This window comes from Peromyscus maniculatus, chromosome 20 (assembly GCF_049852395.1).
Source record: "Peromyscus maniculatus bairdii isolate BWxNUB_F1_BW_parent chromosome 20, HU_Pman_BW_mat_3.1, whole genome shotgun sequence".
NCBI lineage: Eukaryota > Metazoa > Chordata > Mammalia > Rodentia > Cricetidae > Peromyscus > Peromyscus maniculatus.
In genome coordinates, this window is record NC_134871.1 from 23,148,754 (window position 1) to 23,175,459 (window position 26,706).

The window sequence follows — 26,706 nt, forward strand, 5'->3', positions numbered from 1 at the left end:
AAAAGGCCAGGTACTTATCTAGCAGACAGTTTCTATTGATCTAGACACAAACTGCCTCAGAGAAGAATGACTATGAAGTGTAAGCAACAGACATTGGTAGCAGCTAGTAAGGGCATGGCATATTTCTGTGTACATACATACATACATGTGACACTGCGGTAAATAAGATAAAAATGTTATATGTATTTGTCCGCATACAAAATCATTTTCATAAACTTGGAGATAAAACATACACAGAATCATGTACATGCATACATGATTATATATGCTTTTTAAGTGAACAAGATGATAATCAAATAAAGAGAAAAGTATAAGGAATTTGTTAATGTAAATTAGATAATCTATGAAGGACTATTTGAAAGTGGATTTGAAGTAGTTGTGTGTGTGTGTGTGTGTGTGTGTGTGTGTGTGTGTGTGTGTTTTCTAGATTAACTACCATAGGAAGTATTTTTTAAAAAAGGTGAAGGTTAAGAAATTTACAAGTTCAAGTTCCACACCAGACAGGGCTACACAGAGAAACCTGACTCCAAAAAAAAAAAAAAAAAAATTTAAAAAAAAGAACAAGAAAAAAAGCAAAGAAATTAACAAGTCATATAAATGTTCAGTTAAAATAAAAAAGGCAGAAGAAACAGAAGTTTAAGAACAGGAATAAAAAAACAATGGTAATAAAAAAAAAAGCCCTAGTAGTATTTAACTCTATCAACAAAGCACTCAAATGAGAGTGGTCTATGCACAGTAATTAAAATGTGGATTGATGAAGTAAAAAAATAATCTCCAGGAAATGATGATCATAGGAAGTTGTAGAACAGAAGGTTAAAATATAACAACCAATCACCTTCTTATAACTATCAGTGAAAGCTGGAATTTGAAATTGAAAAGCCAATACCAATTATAATTATCACACCCCCAATAATGAAATTCTTAAGAGCACTCTAACAAAATATAAAGTAGATCTGTATGAAGAAATCAACAAAACTGAATAAAAAACTGTATTATAAGGGGATAAAGGGAGAGATATTCTATAAAACAGGAAACTCAATGTTAAGAAGAAACCAGTTATTATTATTTTTTTTTTACCAATTCAATCTACAGATTCAATGTGATTGCATAGAAATTCTAACAGTTTGTGGGTACTGACAGGTCACTTTTAAAGGTTATGTGGAGAAGCACACAGCTGGGAATGTACCGGTACTGATTACCAGAGTCGGGAGACTGAATGGAGGAACATTAACTACTTAGTATAATTTCTAACAGTCAGAACATTGTAGATAGGCCAAAGAATAAAGCACAAAGTAGAACACAGAATGGCTAAGAAATAAACCAACATAAAGATGTTCAACAGGTCTTTACCCAAGGACAAAAGCAAAGCAATACAGTGGAGCAAATACAGTCATTTCAAAAAATTGATATGAAACTCCTGGACTTTAACACAGAAGAAAATGAGTCTAGGATGCTAGCAAGGTGGCTCAGCATGAGGGCGGTGGAAGACTCTGGAACCATGGACTAGAAAAACAACTGAATGCCATAAACAGCAGTTGGCACACACCTCTAATCCAGGCACTCAGGAGACTGAGGGAGGTGGATCTCTGAGTTTGAGGCCAGCCTGATAAAAAAAGCAAATTCCAGGACAGCTAAGGCTGTTATATAAGAGAAACCCTATCTTGAAAAACCAACACACACACACACACACACACACACACACACACACACACGCACGCATGCACGCACGCACACACCACACACACTCCTTTTAAAGTGTATATATAAATATATTAACTATATATATTCCCCTTTAAAAAGGAACATATATTCTTGTTAGTGTATATTAGAAGTATAGGGCATTACATTTAAGACATTACCTTCAATTTTAAAAGGAGCTAGATTCTAGACTTTGAACAGTGTTTAGACTGGTAAAGATTATGGGGATTTCTGAAGTTGGACTAAATGCATTTTGTATTATGATATACCACACAGCATATAGATCGAGGAGCCAAATGTTGTACTTGGAGGAGGAATTTCCTCCATGGGCCCACGTACTTGAATAGCTTGTCCCTAATTAATGGCACTGTGTGGGGAAGATATGGAACATGCAGAAGACAGAAACTTCCTAGAAGCATGTCACTGCAGGTGGGTTTGAAGAGGTTATATAGCCTTGCCCCAGGTGACCCAGGGAGGGACAATGTCTGTCATGAAACTCACAAGGCCTTCAGGAGACTTTATGAGGTGTCTTCCCCTTACTAAGATTATATAAGCAGTGTCAATTAACTGGGCTGATAATCTTCAGTGGTGTACCTACCCAGATGTTACCCATGGGACTTAATGGTGGTAGGACTATCAGTGACTAACCCATCCTCCTAAGACTCGGACAGGTGGAAACTCATTAGGTCTGTGAGCCCTAGCTTTCCTTGGTGTAAAGCTTCTTTACACCCCTCTCATGGAAAGCCATGCAGCAAATGTGAATAACAAATAAATCTCTATTTTCCCCAACACACAATTCCTTTAAAAGTACAGAAAAACCCAAATGGTTCAACCAAGTCATTTGTGGAGATGGAGGAACAGAGAAAGTCCTTGGATGTTATTGTGCACAGGACTGGCAATGGCGGTCATCTCTAATTGTCAAGTGGACACAGCAGAACATGGGAGTCTCAATAATGTCTCTTCTACAGAGAGCTGGCCTGCGGCTATGTCTGGGTAGACTTTTCTTGACTACTGAACTGAGGTGAGAAGAACCTCCCACTGTGGGAGACACTCTTCCCTGCACAGAGAACTGTACAAGAGTGAAGAAGGGAGGAGACTGTCAGCATCCAGGCATCATTCTCTGCTCTGGAGCGTGGACGACTGGTTGCTTTGGGCTCCTACGGCAATGAGGGACACAAACTGGATTCATGAGCTAAAATAAACCCTCCTTCCCTAAGCTGCTTCTTGGGTCAGGGCATTTTATCACAGTAATGGAAATAAAAATAGGACAATGAATATATATAACTAGGACAGTATACTTCAGAAAACAAGAAAAAAATTAGTTTCACCATATGGAAATAAATGTTTGTGGAGACTGATGGTTATAGATTTAAACATGAGAAACAATATGTATAGGTATTAAAACACTATACATTACCTTACTAATACATATCAGTTTTAACATATCAGTCCAAAATTTAAAAAACTAATTCAGAACTCAATAAAGATGAATATTTTTTTTTGATCTTGAAAACAAAAAATGAAAGAATGTAGGCATGCCTACAAATGACATAGGGATGAAGTGTTTTCGTGATTTGAAGGGAGTGGTAAGGGTGAAAAAACGCTAAGGTCAATGGATACTTAAGAGTAAGAAGTAAAATGAGTCAACTACAAAAGGAAGAGAATAGGAAAATGAGTAAGACAGCAATAATATCAAAGAAAATCTACGGAAGAAATAACTGAGGGTGAATCTCTAAACTATGTGAAAAGTGTAAACAACTTCTGCAGTCTTAGCAATTACTATATTGTTCATTCTTAATAAGAAATAAGGCAAAACACAGCAACTCAATTTTTAAAAGTAGTTTATTGACCATGGCATGCATATTCTACTCTAAAAAAAATCTATCAAAAAGTCAGCAATCACCAATGTAGTTATAGCAGGTCTTATACATAAAAACTATGTTTTCCTGAGTAAAGTTAACTATAATTATGAGATTTGTTAGATTAATTAATCTAGCAAATTATAAATCTAACAAGAAGACTAGAATAAATTATTATTTATTATTATTATCTGTAAGGAGACATTACAGATGAAATTTCAATTATATAATCAATTATATGAAAAATTATACAATTTATCATAAAAGCTTATTATTGAATTGTTTTAAAATAGAAAGTTTATAAATATTTTCTTACCAAGGGCCGGCTTCTTTAAAGAATATTCATTCTAACAATTTGCATAGTATTACCAGCAACTGTTTGGAAGTTTAGGTTGGCAAGGTTTTCTTGAGGTTATTTTTCAAAGATATGGAAGCAAATTTGTATTCTTCAGTTTGTTTATTTTGATGATAATGGCAAATTGCACTCCCTTTTTCCACTACAGAAGAATTGTAAACACTTACCTGATACTACACCAACACCATCGTCACAATCGTAGTCAGAGACCTCACTGTCGCTCACTCTCTTCGACCCTAGAAACAAGTGAGCCATGATTAAACTTGATGGTTGTTCAGAAGAAGAAGGAAGAAAAGCCTACTGAAGGGGAAAAAATAACTGAAAGCATTATAAATACTTGATGATAGAGGAAAAAAGAGGAAGGTTATTACATGCTCACCAACACTGATTTTCACAGACATTTCATGAGGTTAGGATACAGATCACAATGAGGTAACAATTAATACAATTATTTAGAAACATGTAAGACAAAATTTGTAATGAGTAAAAGTCTATTAAGTACAAAATATATAATTAAAGTCTACTGAAAAGTAATTGGTAGCATTAGATGCTTTGGGACAAAGGCACTTAAACCAGGTAAATTTCAAAACACAGAGATAGGTTGTTTTCCGAATCATTACCATGTCACTTCCTGATATGGGTAACTAAGAACTTTGAAGGTAAGTTTTATTACACACGATCATAGAGAATTTCAGAAACATAAATTGATTCATGACATCTTGAACGTTCTTTTTTCCTATAATTTTGGTTATTTTTTCCATTGATTGAAGAAGACAAGAAATAAATCACATATAAAGCTAAATACTAGTCGCTCTGTGGTGATTTCTAAGAAGAGGCCCAGGAGCACCAATAGGTTATAGAATTTAATTACATTATAGATGAGCTTTTTTTTTTTCCCTTGTCTTTGAGGTAAGGTCTCACTATGCACCCTTGCCTGGTCTGGAACTTGTCGTGTAGACCAGGCAGGCTTTTATCTCACAGACATTTGCCTGCTCTGCCCATGTTCGTCACGAGGAATTTTAATGTTAATCTCGATACAGTAAAACTGACATTTTTTTAATAAAACAGAATTTCAATGAACGTACTTTTAAACTTAATTATGAAATATACCATGCACAGAAAGAAGTACTAAATTTTTAACAATATGTGTCTCAGCATAGACACACTATGCAACAGTCTTTGATTACAGTTTTTCCTCTATCTTGGTATCAGAAGACATTTAATGGTGAAGAAGGATAATGGCAGTAGTGCTGTTTCTCAGCCTGACTTGTGTTGTCTTTCATCACATACCACACACCATTCATCGAGTACTAGTTTCAGAAATAAACGCTTTCCTATACAGTCAGAAAGAAAACTGGAGACATGTAATGCATACGGTGCTCCAAGCAGAGATATCAAGATGGTTTAGGAGTGCCCTCTAATAATACATGTATCTGTCAGAAATACTCTGTATTTCCCCCACAGTCGTTTGCTTATCTGTTTTAGGCCATGCCCTTTTCCTTGAGAGAAAGTGTATGATTCCAGCTAGTGCAGTCCCCCTTTTCTCCCTTTAAAGGAGAGCGAGATCATACCTCACACCTCGCTTTTGTATCAAGTATTTTCATCAAATAAAATCCTCTACAACTTATGTCAGAAAGCTTCAATAAAAAACACAGACATAAAAAAAGCACAGACATTGTTGGGAGGTGGTGATGCATGCACACGCCTTTAATCCCAGCACTCGGGAGGCAGAGGCAGGGGGATAAGTGAGGAGTTCCAGGAATACACAAAGAAATCCTGTCTGTCTAGCACAGACATTTATATGAGAATTATTTGACAAATTTCTAACAAACTGGGCAGAATGGAGTGTATAAAGCTAGAACATGTTTTTTAAATGGATTTTGCCAGATGAACGATTACACAGATGGGTCTATAATAGGGGCACTTAAGCAAATTGCCTCCCACCCAATTCATAACAAAATGTCTTTTTGTACAGGTCCAAGTATGAGGTTAATAATTGCTATTACAGGTACATAGTACAAAGATGATAAGTTTTTACTATTAGCCAAGGGTTAGAACAAGAGTGACACCAGAAAAAGACAAACTAATTTTATCAGTCTTTGTGATCTGTGCTGTGTGTGCCTGTGTGTGCATGCGTGCGTGTGCCTGTGCATGTGCATGTGTGTGTGTGTGTGTGTACGTGGAACAAAGATGCATAAACTAAGTCAAAGACTGAAAGTCAGGCCTTTCAGTTAAGCAGAATAAATACTAGTTTCTTCTAATTCTTATGGAATTGAGATTTTATGTTTCCATATTAACCTTAAATAAGTTAAAATGTGCTGTAACTAGGTTCATTATACTTGGATTTTGTCTTTTTAACATTCTGATGAAGTCAAGGTTTAGATTTAATTGGTATATTAGTTGTTTGTAATAGAAATAGTATTTTCAGTGTCTCATTAGTAAGAAACATTTTGTAACTATAGAAAATGAATTTTCTAAGTCTTCCTCTGAAAACTTTGAAATTGTTGCCTTTGGCAATTATATCCACATTCATTTTGAATGTATATGCATATAAGATGGAGACTACTCTTTTTCCTATGGCTAGCACATTGCTCAACATTACTGATTTTATATTTATTATTTCCAGTTATCTGTGATAGAACCTGTGCCATAAATGAATGCTTCCTCCTTCTTCTCATCCTGGTCTGCTTGCCTGTTTGTGTTTTAAAGAAACACAAGGAGAGCATGTACCTGGAAAGGTGAGGAGGAGCTGGGGGAGGGGAAACTTCGATCAGAACATCTTCTATGAAAAAAAATGTTATCCATAAAAACAAGATCTTAAAAAAGGCAAATTTTTTAAAGATAATAAAAAATTATTACTATGCATTATTAAATGTTGCTGTAGAAAATAAATAAACCATAAAATCAATTTTACAGGAGCTGGAGAGGTGGCTAGGTAGTCAAGAGAATTTGCTCTTGCAGCAGACCTGGGTTTAGTTCCCAGCTCCCACATGACAGACAACTCAACTCCAGTTGCCAGGGGACCTGAAACCCTCTTCTGCACTCTGTGGACGCCAGGCATGGACAAGGTGCATGTACATATATGGAGGCAGACCAAACCCTCACACATAAACAGACACAGTCTCAAAAATTTGTAACAAACTGCATATACTTTCCATGTATGCATGTGAGGAGTCCAAATCCATTCTGAGGTGTAAGTGCTTTACTGTGTTTATTTGTAATTTGTGTTCTTTGTTTTGTATTTTCCCTAATTTGTTTTTACTTCCCTAACTTTTTTACTTGACTTATCAATGAAAAAGATAATATCCTAGAGTCTCTTTCAATAGGGAACAATCTGATAATATTCTTTCCAGAATAACTTATGGTGTATTGAGGGTATAGTAATACATAGAAGTTGAAAATTATTTCTTTTTTCTCCCTCTGTGTTTCAAGACAGAGTTTCTCTGTATATCTCTGGCTGTCCTGGAACTAGCTTTGTAGCTCAGGCTGGCCTGGAACTCCTAATCCTCCTGCCTCCACCTCCTTTAGCAAATCTTACCAGAGTGCCCAACCATCAGTAAAAATTATTTTGATAGATAAATAAAAACTTTTGAAAAAGTTTAGCCCACACTCGTGATAAATACCTTATCAGACTCATAAGCAATCTCCTCAAACATAAAAGTTATCTATAATCCCTATGACTAAACCCACACATAATCATGAAATATTGTATGCTGTCCCTCTGGTGCCAAGAACATACGGGGCATTCACTCTAAAGGTGAGCTTTCTATTCCACACTGAACTAAATGTTCTAGACCCGGCAGTAACACAGGAGAGAAATGAGAAGAGTGTCGGTTACAACACAAGGGGAAACATGATCTGAATTGTGGGGAATGATGGGGTGGCTCAAATGCTATGTGCTGCTCTTGCAGAGGACCCAAGTCAGGTCCAGGCAAACACTTATGGCAGCTCACAACTACCGGTAACTCCAGCTCCAGTGGCCCCCAGTTCCTCTGCTGGTCTATTCTGGCACCTGATCTCATGTGCACAAATGCATACACAGACACACACTTACACACACAATAAAAATAAAATACATTTAAAAAATTTAAAGAAGGTTAAAAACATAGCAGATTTGCAGAATGAATAATATAAAGGTGAATTATATTTCTTACATGAAATAAATGAGCAATTAGGAAATTCATTTTAAAACTTAACACCATTTATAAGAATAATCAATGATAAAATAATTAGGAATGCACACATGTCCATTCCAGACTACAAAATACTTCTGCATTAGTTTCCTAGAGCTGCTACAAGGAAAAGACCAAACAATAAACAACAAACAAACAAAGAAGGCAGCTGAAACAGCAGAACTTTACTGCCTCACAGTCCCAGAGGCCAGAAGCCCTAAGTCGGAGGCGTGGCAGGGTCGGTTGCTTGTCTGTAGCTGGTGAGGCTTGCCTCACAGATGCGTCACTCGAGTTGCCTGGCCACCTTCTCCGTGTGTGTATTCAGCCTTCCCCCTGTGGACTCTGCTCTTTCTGACACAGTCTCTTCTTTTGATCAGGCCCCAGTCACACTAGACTACAGCTATGCCTGAACACCGCAATTTAACTTCATTACGTTAAAAAATCTCAATTTACAAATAAGGTCACATTCTGAAGTAACTAAAAGTTAGGATTTCAATGTGTATGTTTTTGAAAGTACAATTCAAACTAAAAAACTACAAATGATATTAAAACAAAAAGGCTTTACACATTAAGAGAATTTCCTTAAAACTAGAAGGCACATATAATGCAATCACAGTGTTAAAGACTAAGAAAAACAATTAATTAAGTGAGAGGAGGATTTAAATACAGCTAAAGTTTGCATTAATATAATATAGCTCAATCAGTAATGATGAAGAAACGGAAATGCATTCCGAGTGCAAAGCCAGTTTCCAACATCACTGAAAGAGGAATTTTATACTCTTCAAAAACAAATGTGGGACTTGAGTTGTAGCTCAGTGGACAGCTTATGCTGGCATGTTCAAGGCCCTGAGCTGGATCAGCAGCAGGAAGAGAAAGCAGCTAGGGCAAGAGAGACAGGGAACATGGGACTTAGCCAGGAGAAAGTGATGGAATGCAAAAAAGTAACTGGCAAAAATTCAGGCAAATATTTTCAAACTGTAAATAAAGAATAAGAAAATAACTAACAAATTCACACACACACACACACCCCACAGGCTCCATGGGCAGAAAAGAGAGCTATATGGGTAGGTGAGATTGTGAGTCATTTAGTATGGTTTGCTGCAATTTCAAATTTTTTTTTATGTAATTTGGAGACAAGTTAGACAGGCTATTTGAAAATGTCACATCATCTGGGCATTGTGGCCAGCGCTCAGACCTCAGAACTCAGGACACTGAGGCAGAAGGATCTTGAGTTCAAGACTAGTCTGAAATTCACTGTAAAATTCTCCTCAGAAAACCAAAACAACCCAACACAACCATGTAAAAAGGTTAAAACTAAAAGGGCATGTGTCAAAATAGTAGTAAGTTCCTATATGTCAAAAAAATTGAAAGTCTGAGTATATGAGGGCTAGACTGTCTAAAAAATACAAATGCTATGATTCATTCATAGTGGATTTTTGAATAGGTGGAAGACATCCTATATTCACTTTAAAACTTATGTATATTTATATAGTCTACTTCAAATATGAATAGGGTGATTATTTACTTATAGATGACAAGAATATATATTCCCTGTTTCTTTGCACTTTATCTTACAAATAATTAGCTGTCTGGCTGTAAGACGATCTCTATGATTATGGTTTTTAATTTCTCCAATTCTTTTTGGTTCTTCAAGGGAATGTAATAAAATCAAAACCTAGGATTTTAGATGGCTTCTCTGAGGTTAGCTGGATTGAACTGCTCCTGTAGCGTCGTCTGGATGTAGGCAAAGCAAAACTACAAACACAAAACAAAGGCCACCAACTCTGTTCACAGGACTCATGTCAGGGTTAAATGGCAGAGACACAAATTACAGTTTATCCTCGTGTTTCCAGTTGCCTGGCTGTGCCCATTTGGAATGTCTTTTCCTTCTAGACCTGTGCCTCTGTCACAGAGACTAAAAGACCACTACTAAAATATGAGGCCAACAGGCTACATAGATCTTTCATTCGCTTCTCTTTCTAATCTCTGGTTAGGAACTGCTTGGGTTCTCTACTCATTTTGTTACAAATCTTCTTGCAAAGTATTCCTAGCTTCTTCAACAGATTGTATATGCTTAATCTTCTTGACAAATTTCTAATCAGCTTTCTTTTTTTTTTAAGATTTATTTATTTATTTTGTATACAGTGTTCTGCCTGCACACTAGAAGAGAGCACTAAATCTTGTTATAGATGTTTGTGAGCCACCATGTGGTTACTGGGAATTGAAGTCAGGACCTCTGGAAGAGCAGCCAGTGAGCTTAACCTCTAAGCCATCTCTTCAAAACCTGAAATTACATTTTTTAATTCATTAATCCACCTAGACTTTGTTTTATGGAATAACAAGAAAGATAGATTCTGCTTCATCTATTATCTGCTGGATGATAACTATGTCAAGCACACTCCTTTTCCCTGCGTTACCTCAGGTCCACGTGTGAGCAGTATCTAACTGACTGACGGTCATCATCCTGACAGTTGCACACTGCCCAAAGCAGGAATGCTAACGTCTAATGAAGTCTTTGTCTCCCTGTCCTGATGGAAATATTCTACATAACTTGATCCTTTATTTCCTATACATTTAGAATCTGCTCATCAGTTTCTAAGAAGACATCTCATAGGATTGGTACTATACTGAATCTACCCCCAAACAGGTCAAAGTGACTGGGTTTGACATTTATTTCTTTATTTAGGTGTTTCTTAATATTATTTAATAAAATACTAACTTTTCCAACAGTTTTATACAATGTTGTTAGAGAGATTCCCAGAAAGTAATATTATATTACTATTATAAATATTTAAAATTTTTGATTCTGTGTATTAAAGTACAGAGGAATACAACTAGCTTTTATTTTTATACATTAATCCTATTTCACAATGTGTCTAAAGATGCTATGGAGAATTTGAAGTAAAGATATCATCTACATGTAACCACTGTTTGTTTTTTCTCATGAATTAGACAGGAACTTCATTTACCTGATAGGAAATCTATTAAAAGTCTACAGAAAATCAGATCTTAAATGGTTGATTACAGACTGAAAGGGTGAAAGCTGAAAGATCAGAGAAACAGAGCAGCCAGCCACTAGTTCTCACTTCCATGAAATCCCCAGCCTGAAAGAGCTCCTGTCTCCTCCTGCCTTATATTTTTTTCTCCACCCAACCATATCACTTCCTGTCTCAACCTCACTAATGCTGGGCTCAAAGGTGTGTGCCTCCACTGTCTACCTCTGTCTTTTAGACTGGATCAATCTTGTGTGGCCCAGGGTGGCCTTGAACTCCTGATATTCCTGCTTCCTCCTCCTTAGTGCTGGGATTCCTGCCTGGCCTCTATGGTTAACTAGTGGCTGGCTTTGCCCTCTGATCTTTAGGCAAGCTTTGTTTGTTAGAGCAAACACAAAATATCACCACACAGAGACATTTAAAACTCTATCCATTTTGAACTATCAAGATGGCTCAGCGGATAAAGGCCCTTGTCAGGAACTCTAACAAGCTTTTCGCCACGGATGAAGGCGGTTTCTGATTCTCACAAGCTGTCCTGTGACCTTCACACATACCTTAGGCATACACACACCTACACACACAAAATAAAAGTAAATTAAAACTGAAAAATATATACATTTAAATTTGTTTTGTGAAGCCATATATAACACAATACACTAAATGTATTTTATTGATGAAATAATATTATACGAAAGGAGATTATTTAGACATACTGAAATAAAAATGTTTCTAAAAAGTTTTAATATCAAAATAAAAAACACATAAGCATGGAGATACTGGGAACTTTCCAAAGGCAGTAAGAAAAGGCAGTTGACACATTTGTTAGGATTTAATATATGCACACTAGCCAAACAAAACACAAATAACCAAGCACACTACACTGTGCATATGAAGACATGCATTCAACACTACACATGCCATGTTTACCTGAATTACATGAACATAAGGCTTTATCTGGAAAACAATGTGGAAGTAATGTCAAAACACAAACTGATACTGGTACTGGCAGGAGAATTGTGGAAATCTCATCTCTAATTTATACTGCAGACAATAAAATTCAACATATTCAAAGTGTAAAACACTATACTAATTCAGACTCAAATAAACATGCATTATATATGAATGAAAATTAAAATTAAGTGAATAGAAAATCTGACTAAATTAAAGTATTAAAATAAGAGCAGAAACTAAAGAAGATACAGAAAATCAAAATCTAATTACAGCCTGCTTCACAGCGCTTCTGTCTGGTCCATGGTTACATCACATAAACTGAAATGCAAGTGATAACCACTAGACATGGAGGATTAAACAACTAGACAACTAAAATTGAAGGAACCATTGAAAAGTATTACTCATTTTTGAATTCTAGGTTTTAAAAATGGACAGTTACAGTTGATTTCCTTTTAAGAAAAGGCAAACATTCAAAAATCTTAAGGACTTTAACTTGAACATTTTAATATCATTTAAAGAAATGTATGAAAATCATTAAAAAGTAAAGGGATACAATTTGATTTTTTCTCTCTGTAATGTAATAATTGACACTTCTAATGGAGAGAATGTAACTTACTGTAGTATCAGTTCTTAAGAAGGCTTATTTTCTAACATGGAATTCAAGTATAAAAAGTACAATGTTAATTCTAAAGTCAGCAAATGAGCAAATAATTCCTAAGACTGATCTGTTCTGTTGGAAGCCTTCACTGTAGATGAATTACATAAAGTATTTTGAAGGCACAAAACAGAACTTTGGTATTCTGGCTACCATATAAGAAACCAGTTCGCTTTTATGTTTGTTTTGTTTCTTTGAGACAGGATTTCTCTCAGTAACAGCTCTGGCTGGCGTGGGACTCATTCTGTAGACCAGGCTGGCCTGGAACTCAGAGATCCATCTGCCTCTGCCTCCTGAGTGCTGGGATTAAAGGCGTGTGCTACCACGCCCAGCAAGAAACCATTTCTTAAGGACATCAGTGTAATCACAGAAAAAAACTAGTAGACTAACAGTTTCATAAATACTATAACATTTAGCAACATCATATTTCTATTACCTAAGAATAAACTGAATAAGACAGGTTAGGTTAGTATTAAAACAACAAACATAACAACGAAATCAGCACGAATTATAAATATCAGGCTTCACCAGTAGAGCCACTTTAATTATTAGATTTCAAACTCACCTTTCAACATTTTCATTTAAAATGTATGTAATACAGTCATCTATATAATTTTTAAATCTACTGATCTTCATATTAGGTTATGTGTTCTCACATATTTATTATCTAATTTTGTTTTCTCTATTTAATACAGCCCTGCTGCTTCTGTTTGGGCCTAACTAAAATGTGCATAGCTCCTATTAGTCTTTGATATCTCTAAACTACTCTTCAAAGCTCACATGGCCTAACAATTTTATGGTTTTTACCTCTCCGTTCCACAGTAGGTTACACACACATACAAAGAGAGGAAGAACAAGCGTAAGTATGACACTGTTATGAGCTGTTACGCTTGGTTTTTTAACCCATCTTTTTTTCTGCCATATTTTACTGGCTTTTTGTTTGTTTGTTTTTGTGTTTTCTTTTAGACAGAGTTTCTCTGTTTATGTAGCTTTGGCTGGCCTGGAACTCACTCTGAAGACCAGGATGGCTACAAACTCACAGAGGCCTGCCCATCTCTGCCTCCCGAGTCCTGGGATTAAAAGCCTGTGCCATCATACCCAGTTCCTCCATATTATAACGAGTCACTAAATCTTCAGTGGTTTTCTCTGGATCAAGGGCCTGTGTCTTTACACTTACATGCAAACTCTAGGTTTATTACCATGATAAGAGAACACTGTAAGGACTGAGGCTATGCAGGGAGGCACATGGGGAAAGAGGGTGCTCGAGAAGTAGGTATCTACAGGCACCACAGAGAGTCAAAATTCCCTACCATCTTAAAGACAAGGGATAAAAGGTTCTGTGATAACAAAGACTCAATCTCTGCAAAGTTCTAGGGTCCATCAATATTGTAGCATCACACAAAGTAAATCCAACATGCAGCTAGCTCCTATGGAATAAGCACCAGGGCAAGCAGCATTAGGAGAATTACTATGCTGAGACCTGGCTTAAGTAACTGACTACTGTACCTTGGGACATGGCAGTGAAGATCTATGTGGATAAAAATCTAGAAGGCAATTTTTGAATGTCATCTTTTCTTAGACTTACCAAACCTCTATTAAGAGGATTTTTAAAGGTATCTCAATATCATATTATGCTGTAAAACATTATTTGAAGATGTTTTACATTTGTTTATGCTGTGGAACATCTGCTTTAATGATGTAACATGTGTTGCATTCTTTTATGTTGCATTTGTTTAACTCTGTGAAGCTGTGTGATTGTGCCTGTCTAAAACATCTGATGGTCTAATAAAGAGCTGAACAGTCAATAGCAAGACAGGAGAAAGGACAGGTGGGGCTGGCAGGCAAAGAGGATACATAGAAGAAGAAATCTGGGAGAAGAAGAAGAATAAAAGAGCAAGAGAACAAGGAGAGGAGGATGCCAGGTGCTAGCTACCCAGCCACACAATCATCCAGAGTAAGCATGAAAGTAAATGGGATAATTTAAAGTACAGAAAAGCTGGCAAGAAAAAGCCAAGCTAAGGCCAGGCATGTATAATTAAGAATAAGTCTCCGTGTGTGATTTATTTGGGAGCTGGGTTGTGGGCCCCCCAAAACAGCAAAAACTATATATATATATATTCCTTTTTTCTTTTGCTTTGTGCCTTTCCTGGATCTCACTCTGTAGCCCAGGCTGGCCTCGAACTCACAAAGATCCACCTGGCTCTGCCTCCCGAATACTGAGATTAAAGGCGTGCACGACCACCACCACCCTGTCTAGATATAATTTTTTAAACAGTGTACATCACATAAAGGTGGTGAAAGAGTTATGAAGCCTACCTAAATCGTGTGTCTTGGGTAAGTCACAGTATCAAGTCCCATAAGCTTGACAAGTACTTAATGTTGATGCAATTAAAATAAGAAATATTTCAAAAACAAAAGGGCAACATATGACAAACTAAAAATGAGAAACACATGGCATATATTAAATATATAAGAAATTTTAGTATAAATACACAAATTACCAGAGTTTTGTCAGAAAGGACTTAAGAAAAATTACTGTAGCGCTTGGATAGGGGAGTGACCATGGAGGAATTTAAGAGTTGCAAACCTATTCATAACTGCACCAACTGAAGCCGGTAGAGATTCTTCTCCAACTATATAAGAAAGAGCACTGGCTGACATTAGCAGCCTGTACCCTTACATTATGTGAATTAGTGTATAGTGAACTGTATTACTAATCTGTACTCTGTGATTTAAGAATGTACTAAATAGGTTGCATTGGTCAGAAAGAATAGACAATTTCATTGTAATAATATTGTTATTATTCCAACAGAGCAGGTTGTAACAGCACTTACAAATAGGGATGCATGAGTGTTTATGGTCTCATGAGGTTAGAAAAGAACAACAGAAGTCACTTCTAATTAATTGTATCTGGGTATCTGGTAGAATGTTTAGTGAAAATAAAATTCTAATCATTAGAGAGAATTAACTTTTTTAAAGAATAAAGATGATCCCCTAGGCTTTCCTGTGACTCTCATAGGACCTATCTTTTAATTTTATACATATCAATACTTTGCAATTTCTAATTCAGCACCTATTCAGCAGAAAGGAGGTGATCCATCTGAAACCAGCTGTTACCGCCAGGCATATTCCTCATACTCAACAAGTAACATCATGGTATTTTCTTACAACTGGACACGTGTGAAATTTCACTGATGCCAGTGATCCAACACCTGACAGAAATGTAGTAAACCAGAACCCTGGTAACCACATGAAGAGCACACACCTTATGGCAGCAAGATCAGTAAGTATTCACCTTATTCCTCTATCACTTAATTGTCAGAAAGAAACAAAATTAACCTTAAGATCTGTAAGTAGTGGAGCAAAGCTAGTAGTAGCATTTTTTAATCTGGAAAACGCTACTAAACTGTGCAAAACTATCATAAAATGGCCTGATAAAACTGCTAGAGCAAGAACACACAGGGTTGTATTTGAAATTAATCAATCCTGTTTGTATATGTGTGTGTAATATGTTTGTATGCACATGTATGGGTGGCTATAGAGGCAATGTGTGCATGTGTGTGGAGGCCAGAAAGCTCTCTCTTTCCTCTCTTTTTAGAGACATGATCTCTCCCTGAATCTGGTGCTCGCCAAGAGGGCTTGGAGGATTGTTCAGTGAACCTCAGCGATCTGCCTGTCTTGGCTTTCCCCGAGCAGGAGCCTGGAACTACAAATGTGTGCCAGCTGCTCGAGTGGTCGCTAGGAATTTCAAGTTGTGTCCTTAGGTTTGCACAACACTTTACTGACAGAAAGCTCCCCAGGCTCTAAATTTAAAGAACACTTATAGCCATACCATGAGGTAAGTAATGTAATTTCCATTTGAGAAAGGAGAAAATCTAAGAAAGATCATCTGGCTGAAGTCACTCACTTATAAAGCGGAAAAAAAATTCAACTTAAAATGTGAAATGTAATTTCAACCACTATGTTATAGTTATAATTTTAGGTATTCATAAAATATTTGAGATATTTATAGATATATGCAAACTTTTAGGTATATGCAGCTACATGACCAAGTTCTATATTAGCTATCACATTCCTATATTTAACAGTCTAAATACTAATACCCCAAAATAGTTATGTTTCTTTGATGTTATATCATATCACATGCAACCAAAACGATTTTTATATTGTGAATATGAATGCTATAGGTGTTACTTGATGTTACTGTTTTAAATTATTAAAAAGCATCAATAGTATCCATGAAAACACTAACAAATGCTTATTAGCACCTATAATGCAGTTTTCAAATTCTGTCAGATGTACAATCACGATTAGAAACATTCAATGAAAGTATGATAAAGTTTGCCAAACTTACTTTGTAACCTGCGTGTTGGGCTCTCTCCATGGAGCTGTCTTCGTGGCAAATATGGAGAGGGGTGAGGGAGGGGCAAGGAAGAGACGTCATGGGTCTGCAGTTTGTACCAATGTGGTTCATCATCCAACAGAGCTGTTTCCAATTCTATTAAAATCTAGAACCCGAAGACATGGAGACCTATTTTTCCAACAATAATCTCTTCAATTGTCTGATAACTTTTATAATATTATCACAGTAATGCTGTTACAACAAAGCAAGGACATTTAATGTGGCCAAACTGTCAGCACGTTCTGATAGTAACTAAATGAGAACTAATTTTCCTAACATTTTAGTGATTTTATACTTCAAACAGTGACATTTATTATCTATACCATGACCATCCAATTACATGGATATTAAGTTTGCCATGACATAAATAGCAAATTTTACTTTTAAAATGTCTATGATAACTAATTTTTATCTTTTATTTTATAACTCAAAAGCATTTTCATTTATAGTTACTAGTATAATAACTTCATAATAACCAATGAGAAAAAAATTAATTTAAAGTATCTATTAACAACAAATCATACCACATTATTCATCTTTATTATGAATAAAAAATTACTATCTTTGCCTTATAGGACAGGATGCCAAAGCTAAAAAAGGCTAAATGACTTGTGTCTAGGGTCAGATAAGCTTGTAACGAGATAAAATAAATCAAGTTTCTTTCTTAACTCTTGATGTTCACTGAACCATACTGCTGCCAATTCAAATCCAAAACATCACACCACCAGGCCTCTAATACTGTACAACTGCTGTATGTCATTCAGAAACAAACAGGGAAAGGCACAAGAAGGTATAATATGAATTTTTTAATTATAAAAGAAATTAGAATTCGCTTTCCTTCAGATTGATGTGCAAGTGTGGCAGATTTACAAACATAAGTAGGTCTACCATGCAAAGATGAACTGATGAGCACCAGTGCGACTCAGCTGCAGATGAATAAGCAGAAGCTGTCACTTCGCAAGGTCTAAGTGGTCCCTGTCCTCTTTCAGTACAAGAGGAACTGTGCTACAAGAGTTAACACATACTACACTTACTTACTCCTCCTACTAAACTGACCTGCATACTAGCATTATTTCCACTTAGTGAAAGAGGGGATTAAAGCAGGGACAGATGGACTTGTTGGACACACAGATTGGAAGTGATAGTACCAGAAATGGTCAAGGGCCATCGGCCAGAGCTACTGTTCCCAAGAACCCTCCAAATGATTCATAGGTTTCTAACTTTGTGTGTGAGTGAGTGAGTGTGTGTGCGTGCGTGCGTGCGTGCGTGCGTGCGTGTGTGTGTGTGTGTTTGGTTTTTGTTTTATAAAGACGAGGTTTCTCTGGAACTAGCTATGTGGACCAGGCTACCTCTGCAGATTGTTCTGCCTCTGCCTCCTGAGTGCTGGGATTAAAGATGTGTGTCACTATCACCCAGCAAGTGAGCACTATCTTTATTTGGTACAAAGAGAAGTTTCTTTATACCCCTCTCTATGAAAAGTCATGGCAAGTGCTGGGATTAAAGGTGTATGCACCCACTACCCAGTAAGGTTTATACCTCTTTAGGAGACATAATTCAGTTCGTATGTCTATGTCTTTATTTTACCCATGAAATTATCCCTTCATTTAGTCAGGAAAACTAGGTGGAATAAATAAAACTGCAGTGAAGAGCTGACTGTTCTCAGTGTTACGTGCAAATGCTAGAACCACTTCCCTCTTAGGCCTCTTCAATCTGTTTTCCACATTACCCCTGCAAATGTTATTCTCAACTCCTAATTTAGACAATCTTTGCTTAAACCTTTCACTAGTTCCCATTATTCACAGGATGGATCCTAATAGGGACCACTTTCTGGGGTTCTTTTGACCTTGAAGCTGCATTTCTTACCACTTTCCTTGCCAATTTGAGGCAGGGACTTAAACTCCTCAACCCTGATGCCTTCTTACTTTCTCTGCAGAAATCTGTTTTTATTGGTACTTCTTTCGACTGTTTCAGTCCACAACAGCAATTATATATTCCTACTACTTATTCCTGGTCATTGCAATATCTGAATCCACAATGAGCTACCAATTTTTGAGGTAAGCCTATAAAAAAATGTCTAATACACTGTATGGTTTACACTGTAATCCGTTAATAAATGAATAACTAGCCTAATAAAATACCAAGAAGTAGAAAAGACTATACAAGACAACAAGATTTGCATCAAGTCATCATACATGAAGACACACCCCTGACCCCGCCGCCGCCGCCGCCGCTTATTATTATGGGGTTTTCTTTGCTCGTTTTCCTCCTAGTTTTGGTTTTGCAACAGAACCTCACTCTGATGCCTACACTATACATGAACTCTTGAATCAAATGATCACTTTCCCTAGGAGCTGGGACAATAGGCTTACATTACTACTTACACATCCAGTTTTGCTCAGAGGTTTTAGAAACATTGTTTTCTTTAGTGTCACTACAGTTCATCTTCAAGCATTAATTCATTCTGCTAGCACATTAACAAACTATGCACATCTTCTTCAGACATTTAAAATCCGGAGTATTCTATGAGTCCTAACAACAGAACGGGCAGAGAAGCTTTAGACTGAACTACTTGAGGTACCTCTCCTAGGAATTCACTCTCTTCTTCGCGAACTCTAGCTTGATCCCAAAGGGTGATTTCAAGCATCCGTTCCCGGAATTCTCTTCGGTGGACAGGAGAGTAAATGAAGGTCTGGTTCCATTTGGGTTCCAATGTTTTCTTTACTGTTTTTGTTCTTCTCTTGTTTTTATCACTATTTTAATAAAAAGAAAACATGCAAACTTACATACAAAGATTTTACTCTAAATTTAATCCAGTTAAAATTTCAAGTGAAATCTTACTACATATGTCATATTACAGTAATGTAAACTTTTAGTTTGTTAGATAATGATACAATTGCATCATCTCTGTAACTTAGTAAGAGCAACAGCTCAAATAAACCCTCTATTCACGTAAGCTACAGAAGTTTAATTATAAAAAAACAAATTCCAATGTTTACTTCATATACAAATACAAGCAACTGTATTACATATTTTATGAAGTAACTTTATCTCAAATAAATACCATTTGCTTATTTGACAAAAAACAAAAACATGTCTTTAGACACACAGAATACAGTTTCTCTGCAAGGTAGCCCAAGTGATGTATGATGGAAATAAGAGGTAATTATCTTGATGGACAGGCCTATCGCTAGGAGCCTCTCATACTTACTTTGATGGACTATCGCTAGTTAGAAAATATTTTAAATTATATAGCTCATTACATGCCTATATTATAAATATCATTAATAAGTTACAAACATGAATTATAATATTATGTCATTAGTTACAGCAAAATATACTAAAATAGAAAATTAAAAATTCTTTAAGTTTAAAGAAGTTAATTAACTCTACTTAGAACTGAAGTAAGAAGGAAGCTAGAAGAATATACTATAAGCTTCACTGAAGAGATGAAAAACCCAAGTCTCCCATTACTAAGGAACCTCTCTAATGAGCAGAACAGGACTGCTTCCCGAAGTCCCTCACAAAAACACCACACCAAAGCAGAGGCTCTGCAACCTCCACCTCCACCTCCAAAAGAACTGTGATAAGAACCTCGTTTTCAACAGGCACAAAGAAAGAGGTTTTGTTTTCTTAAAAGGGTCACTGAAACTATTCAAGTGCCATCATGGAATTTAAGTCAAACAGTACAAAGGGAATAACTGTACCTAATAAAGACTCATCTGTGGAGATGTATTTTAAATAGATTGCTAAAAATAAAAACAAATCCCTAATCACTAAATTATTAACAATACAGTAAACATTTGTTCAATAAAATCTAATCAAAACTTTATTTTCATGCTAGTACTTTTTGCCTTTGGTTTAACTTAAAGCAGCAATCAAAAATTTGACATTTATATTCAAAATTTAAAAAGGAATAGAATAAATATATTTGTGGCCATACCCAAATTCACCTCAAAATATTACTTTTATCAAATATGGTACATTAAATAGAAAATAGTTTTGACTAACATAGTTGAGATTTTAGAGCAGATATATGTTTTATACCTCAAGGACACTCTGGGAAGTCTTATCAACTAGATATCAATTGTTATTTCATATATTCAAGAATTTTTTCCTGAAAAATTATCAGGAAAAGGTAAATTAATAGCTAATGTTCATTGTCTTACTTCTGTGTAAAAACCGGGTCCTGAAAAAAAGCTGAGATGATGGTGTGACTTTCAGAGTACTGCAAAAAATTCTCTCCTACTAGAGGTAAAAATCCTAAAATAACCATTCACCAATGTAAGCTTGAAAAGTACACAACTGTTCACAAACACTTGCTATCTGACAAATAATGTGGCTGAGAAATGACCTGAATAAAAAGTTCAGATAGCTCTCACATTCTTTGAGGTTAAAAAAAAAAAAAAAATTGAACACTGTGCGGTGGTTTGGAAAGAAATGGTCCCAAAGACCTCTTAGGAGGTGTGGCCTTGTTGGAGGACGTGTGTCACTATGGGGGTGGGCTTTGAGGTCTCTTTGGCTCAAGCTTCACTCAGTGTGACAGTCAGTCAACTTCCTGTTGCCTCGGAATCAAGATGCAGCACTCTCAGCTCCAGCACCATGTCTGCCTGCAGGCTGCCATGCTCCCCGCCATGATGATAATGGACTGAACCTCTGAAACTGTAAGTGAGCCCCCTTGATTAAATGTTTTCCTTTATAAGAATTGCCATGGTCATGGTGTCTCTTCATAGCAATAAAGACCTAAGTAAGACACACTGTACCTCTGATAAAAAGGACAACGTAAGGAGAGATGTTTTCATTAACCCCACTGCCTGAAAAAGCAAGGACTATTTGGCAAATTAATATAAAACTAAATAATACAAGTTAATCAAGAAAAAGATGCCATAAACTTTCAGTATCTTAAAAAAAAATGTGGTCAGCTGGTATGGCTTAGTGGGTTATGGCATGTGCTGCTCTCCTTGCCTGACAATGGAAATAAATCCTCAGGACCTACAAGAAGGAGGGAGAGAACTGACTCTCACAAAATGTCCTCTGACTTTCATGTGAATGCTATGGCATGTGCACAACACACACACACACGCACACACACACACACACACACACACACACACACACACACACAAATAATAATGTAATTTAAAAATATTTTTTCTTCAAAAGTATGAATGGTTGAAACCTAAGTAGCTTAAGGATAAGGCAGGGTTAAGAATGCAGTGTTTGGGCCAGGTGACGGCGGTGGCGCACGCCTTTAATCCCAGTACTGGGGAGGCAGAGCCAGGTGGATCTCTGTGAGTTTGAGACCAGCCTGATCTAGAGAGCAAGATCCAGGACAGGAACCAAAACTACACAGAGAAACCCTGTCTCGAAAAACCAAAAAAAAAAAAAAGCAGTATTTGATATCTACCATTCAGTTGAAATTTAGGTTCTATATGGCCACTCCAATTATGGCTAAATTTTTTCTTTCATACATTTCAGTATGTGGCTCTGGACAAAAAAGATAATCTAAAGTGTCAGAAACAGTAAGTTTTTTCAAGTTAATTTTAAAGCAAAATATTAATTTTAAGAAGTTTCCAATAAATCTAAATATTGTGAAATATTAACAAATTCTGAAATTTGTTTTACAAATTTCTCTTTAAAAATGTATCAGGTAAAATGCAATTGCTAATTGCTTATATTATCTTTTTCTTTGCTATCATTACTCAGGTGATGCTCAAACACTATAAACCTTGTCTTTAGAGCAGGGCATACAAACCTTTTTTAGCCTTCCCTCCTTGTATAACATTATGTTTTAATCCCCTATATTCAGTAAACCCTCTGTTTACTCAAAAGCTCAGCTGCATTCCAGGAATCTGATGGCCTGAAGCAATGATTCTTTTCTGTCTGGAGCAATACCCCTCTTCCCTCCCTCCGTCCCTCCGTCCCTCCCTTCCTTCCTTTCCAGTGTGCCAATTCTTTTCAGAGTAGCCAAATGAATAAGACTGTGAGGTCTGTCCCCAGCCAATGAGGAAAGGCATGGTCGCCTCAAGAATGGGATTAAAAACCAAGTTTACTTCCTGCCTCAGTGTGCTCCCTCTTTAGAGTCCTCTGGATCAAGAGTTAAATGTGCCTTCTCCAAACTCTAAAATTGGTGTAGTGGTCTCTTTGTGAACTTAAACTTAATACTAACAAGCATACAACTCAACTTTGATGAACTTTCTGCTTAAAACAGTTAAGGACATTAAGGACCAAAGGTCTGCAAACAAACTGAACATGAATGTGTTCAGAGCCACTTCCAACCACAGAAAAATGACTCAGACTTGAGAGCACAGTGCCCTGAAGACAGACAGTCAGACAGAGAGGTAGGGAAAATGTCCTCCCTCTTTCCTCATTCATGATTCTTGCTGGAGTCCCTTCTAGTTTGATACGCCTGCAATTAAGACTGATTAGATTACTTTTGAGGAAGTATTTCTCCAGTTTTAAATCCCTTTAAAATCTGGATAGACCAAAAACACTGATGACAAAAATTGAAATACCGTGCTTGAAGGAGGTGATTATGGGCCAGTGGCAGTTGGACATAAGTGATAACCACAAATCATACTTGTTAATTTTATGAAATGTAGTAAAACAACAATAATATGGTCAAGAGGTCTGGATGTGAAAAGTGGAGAAGAATATGAAAACCATTCAGTTCCAGTTCCAACTTTGTTTACTATACAGTCTATTAAAATCTCTTATTTTAAAAAATAAATTTTAATAATTTGGGCATAGAAACATATACTACTTAAGAAATACAATGTGCATTTAAATAAACTCATATATAGTAAATGCAAAGTTTTAAAATAACCTCAAATACTTCCTGTCACTTTCTGATAATTAGAATGATCATATTTATAAAATCTCACAACTATCTGACTGCTATGTTACAAAATGATGAATGATAGAGAACTGAAACATTCTTTGTTTTCCCACTTATTTTTAAGAGCGCATTTGTTTTAGTTTCAAATGCTTACCTTCTGTCTGGAAGAAAGTAAATTTTAACGTAAGGATTCCTTGGCCTCCCGTCTTCCCTGGAAGGGAGATCCTTTGCTCCCAAGATTGTAACTATCAACTGGTGACCAACCTTGTCAAACCATAGCTTTATCTGAAAAGCAAAAGCATTTATTATTAGCTCAAAATTTACTTCAAATACATGTTTATATTTCCAATCTTTATACCATTCTCTAGCACTAATATTAAGAGAGATGACATTTTCCCCAGTAAACTCTTATTAAAATAAAAGGATATACTATAATAACTTCAATGAATAAATGAATTAATTCTGATGTTTTAGTTTCATTGATAAATCAGTTGGATTTTTACTATCCAAATGCAGTGGCTTATTAATGAACATATAATAATTATACTATTGCATACTTTGTATACAATAATTCTATATCTTCATGTAAGAGTCACTATGGTCTATTCAATTATGAGTGGTAAATAACTGTTCTAAATGTGGACAGGAACAAGTAGGTGGTTTTCAGAGAAATTTTCAAGCAAATGTGCTGTGTCTCCATAGTAAAACACATTTCAGAGGATGGAAGAAGGCTTACTAGTAGCCTGAATAGATAGATTCCTTAAGGTTTTGTGTGAAACGATAATAAATTCACCTTTAAAAATTTTTAGAGGCATAGTTTCTTCTTCAATGAAGAAAATGCATAGCATCCTTAAAATAGACAAGTTTCACTTTAAAATTTTAAATAAGAAGATGTATATAATTTTGCTGTATCATAATTAGGGTTTGTCATTCCATGTCATCCTGCTCCTGAATTGTTTTAACTTAACAGTTATCGTCTCCCATAACTTCACGCTTTCGCTCCTCGCTCACTGAGTATTCTATCTGGATCTATACAGAGATGTGCATTGCCTAGGATGCAGCATCTCTTGCCACCAGTTAAAAAATGAAATGGAACCAAAAATCTGGAACTTGAGAATCACAAATTTTAGTTATACACAAACCACAGCAGTCCAGTTCCAATTCATCATGGCTTTGGTTGGGTCCCTCTGTATATATTCCAGAAAATCAAAGCTGACTAACTTCTGAGTCAGAAGAGATGATTGACAGCTTAAAATAATATATAAGGTGATTTCTGCTCTTTCCACATCAGGGTTAAAACAGACGAGCCCTCTTATAGGAGTAAGAACAAGAGATAGCCAAATGTTAAAAGTATCTATTACTAGTTTTCATGTTTTTTTGTCTTGAATTTTAAAGCAGTTTTATCTGGCTATTGTATAACAAAAATTTTCTACCAGTTAAAAAGTTCTAAAATAGAATTCCAACAAGATTTTCTCACGCTGTATTTAATAAATATCCGATAAGTACTCTTATCTATCATATTAGAAAGTTACAAATTTCAAGGCTACCTATTCACCTACAAATTAAAACGAGAGCTTAAGAGTTTTAAGAATGACAGCATTCATTCTAAGGATCCAGGACCACCCCTACCCCAAGAAAAGCAGATCTAATGGCTGGACACAGTGAAACATGCAGAAACACCAGCTCCTGGAGATCAGAGGAGGACAGTGGCAAACCTACACACCCAAGGCTAATCTGGCTATCCAGCAAAACCCTGTCTCAAACAAGAAATGAAACAACCAAAAACTGAAAGGAGGGGCTGGGGACTGACTTGAAAACTTGAAAGGAAAAAACTTAAAAATTTGTGTGCTTAGCAATATTAGACTACAGATATAGATACAGATAAGTCAATAGAGAGAATAGGCTATTCCTTTCACAAAAGCTAAGAGAAAAAAATAAATGAATTTCAAATGTTTGATTTTTCATGGGATGAAGGAAATGTACACAGACTCACAGTATTCTAAAACCTGTGATGAAGGTCATATTAATTTAAATATTTTCCACTTTCACCAATAACAGCAATTTTTACAAGTTTAATTTTTTTTCCATTAACTATCATCTTCAAATTTCCATATAAAGCCAACCACTATCACTTACCACTATTTCTTTTGAAAACATATATTAGCTTTATTGTTTTCATACTGTTGCAACAGTACGATACTCTTAACTAAAATATACTGTCCAAATATATGAGTATTACTACTACTAAGTAAGAACCTATCCCATTACACCTGATCAAAACGGGACTTTTTCAGAAATTGTCTTGAACTGGGCGCTTACTAACAGCCCTAATTCCAATTGAATTACAGAGTGTGCATTGAAGTTTTAATAGATATCCAGATCAAACAGGATTTTATTATCCATGCTACTTAACACATTCTTGAGCATGTGTTTTAAAAGTAATGTTTAAAACATAACTTATTTGTTTCCTAAAATGTAACAATTATAGCCTCATAATTCTATCCTTGACAAGCCTTAGTTCAATTAATTTAATAAAAATCTTGGTATCATTTTAATTGTTTAATATGACTATCCTCTTAGCTTTACCATGTAACCAATTTAAATTGTTCACAATAGAAATTTAACATCAAACAAATATTTTATATTATAGAATTAATTAAATATAACTAATATTTTAATTACTTAAAAGAATTATCCAAAGCCAACATTTTTTAAACATGCAACAAAGCAGGGGAGGCACACTACCACTTTTAAGATGACTACGCTGGCATCACCATGCCAGAGAC

At 35.9% G+C, this 26,706-nt stretch overlaps 1 protein-coding gene across 49 annotated transcripts in view; it reads right to left on the reverse strand.

Moving 5' to 3' along the window:
• The window catches only part of Rims2 (regulating synaptic membrane exocytosis 2), a 491,805-nt gene that overhangs the window by 192,331 nt on the left and 272,768 nt on the right, over positions 1-26,706 (reverse strand). For 39 of the 49 annotated variants that reach the window (XM_042265269.2, XM_042265264.2, XM_042265278.2 and 36 more), the window contains 4 exons: positions 24,075-24,205; positions 19,664-19,835; positions 17,038-17,191; positions 4,080-4,148 (listed from right to left, as the gene is read on the reverse strand). In XM_042265269.2, the coding sequence (XP_042121203.1) occupies positions 4,080-4,148; positions 17,038-17,191; positions 19,664-19,835; positions 24,075-24,205 (526 nt within the window). Of the gene's footprint in view, positions 1-4,079; positions 4,149-12,004; positions 12,032-17,037; positions 17,192-19,663; positions 19,836-24,074; positions 24,206-26,706 lie in introns of all 49 variants that reach the window. The other 10 variants (XM_076555827.1, XM_076555839.1, XM_076555829.1 and 7 more) reach the window with 1 other exon arrangement.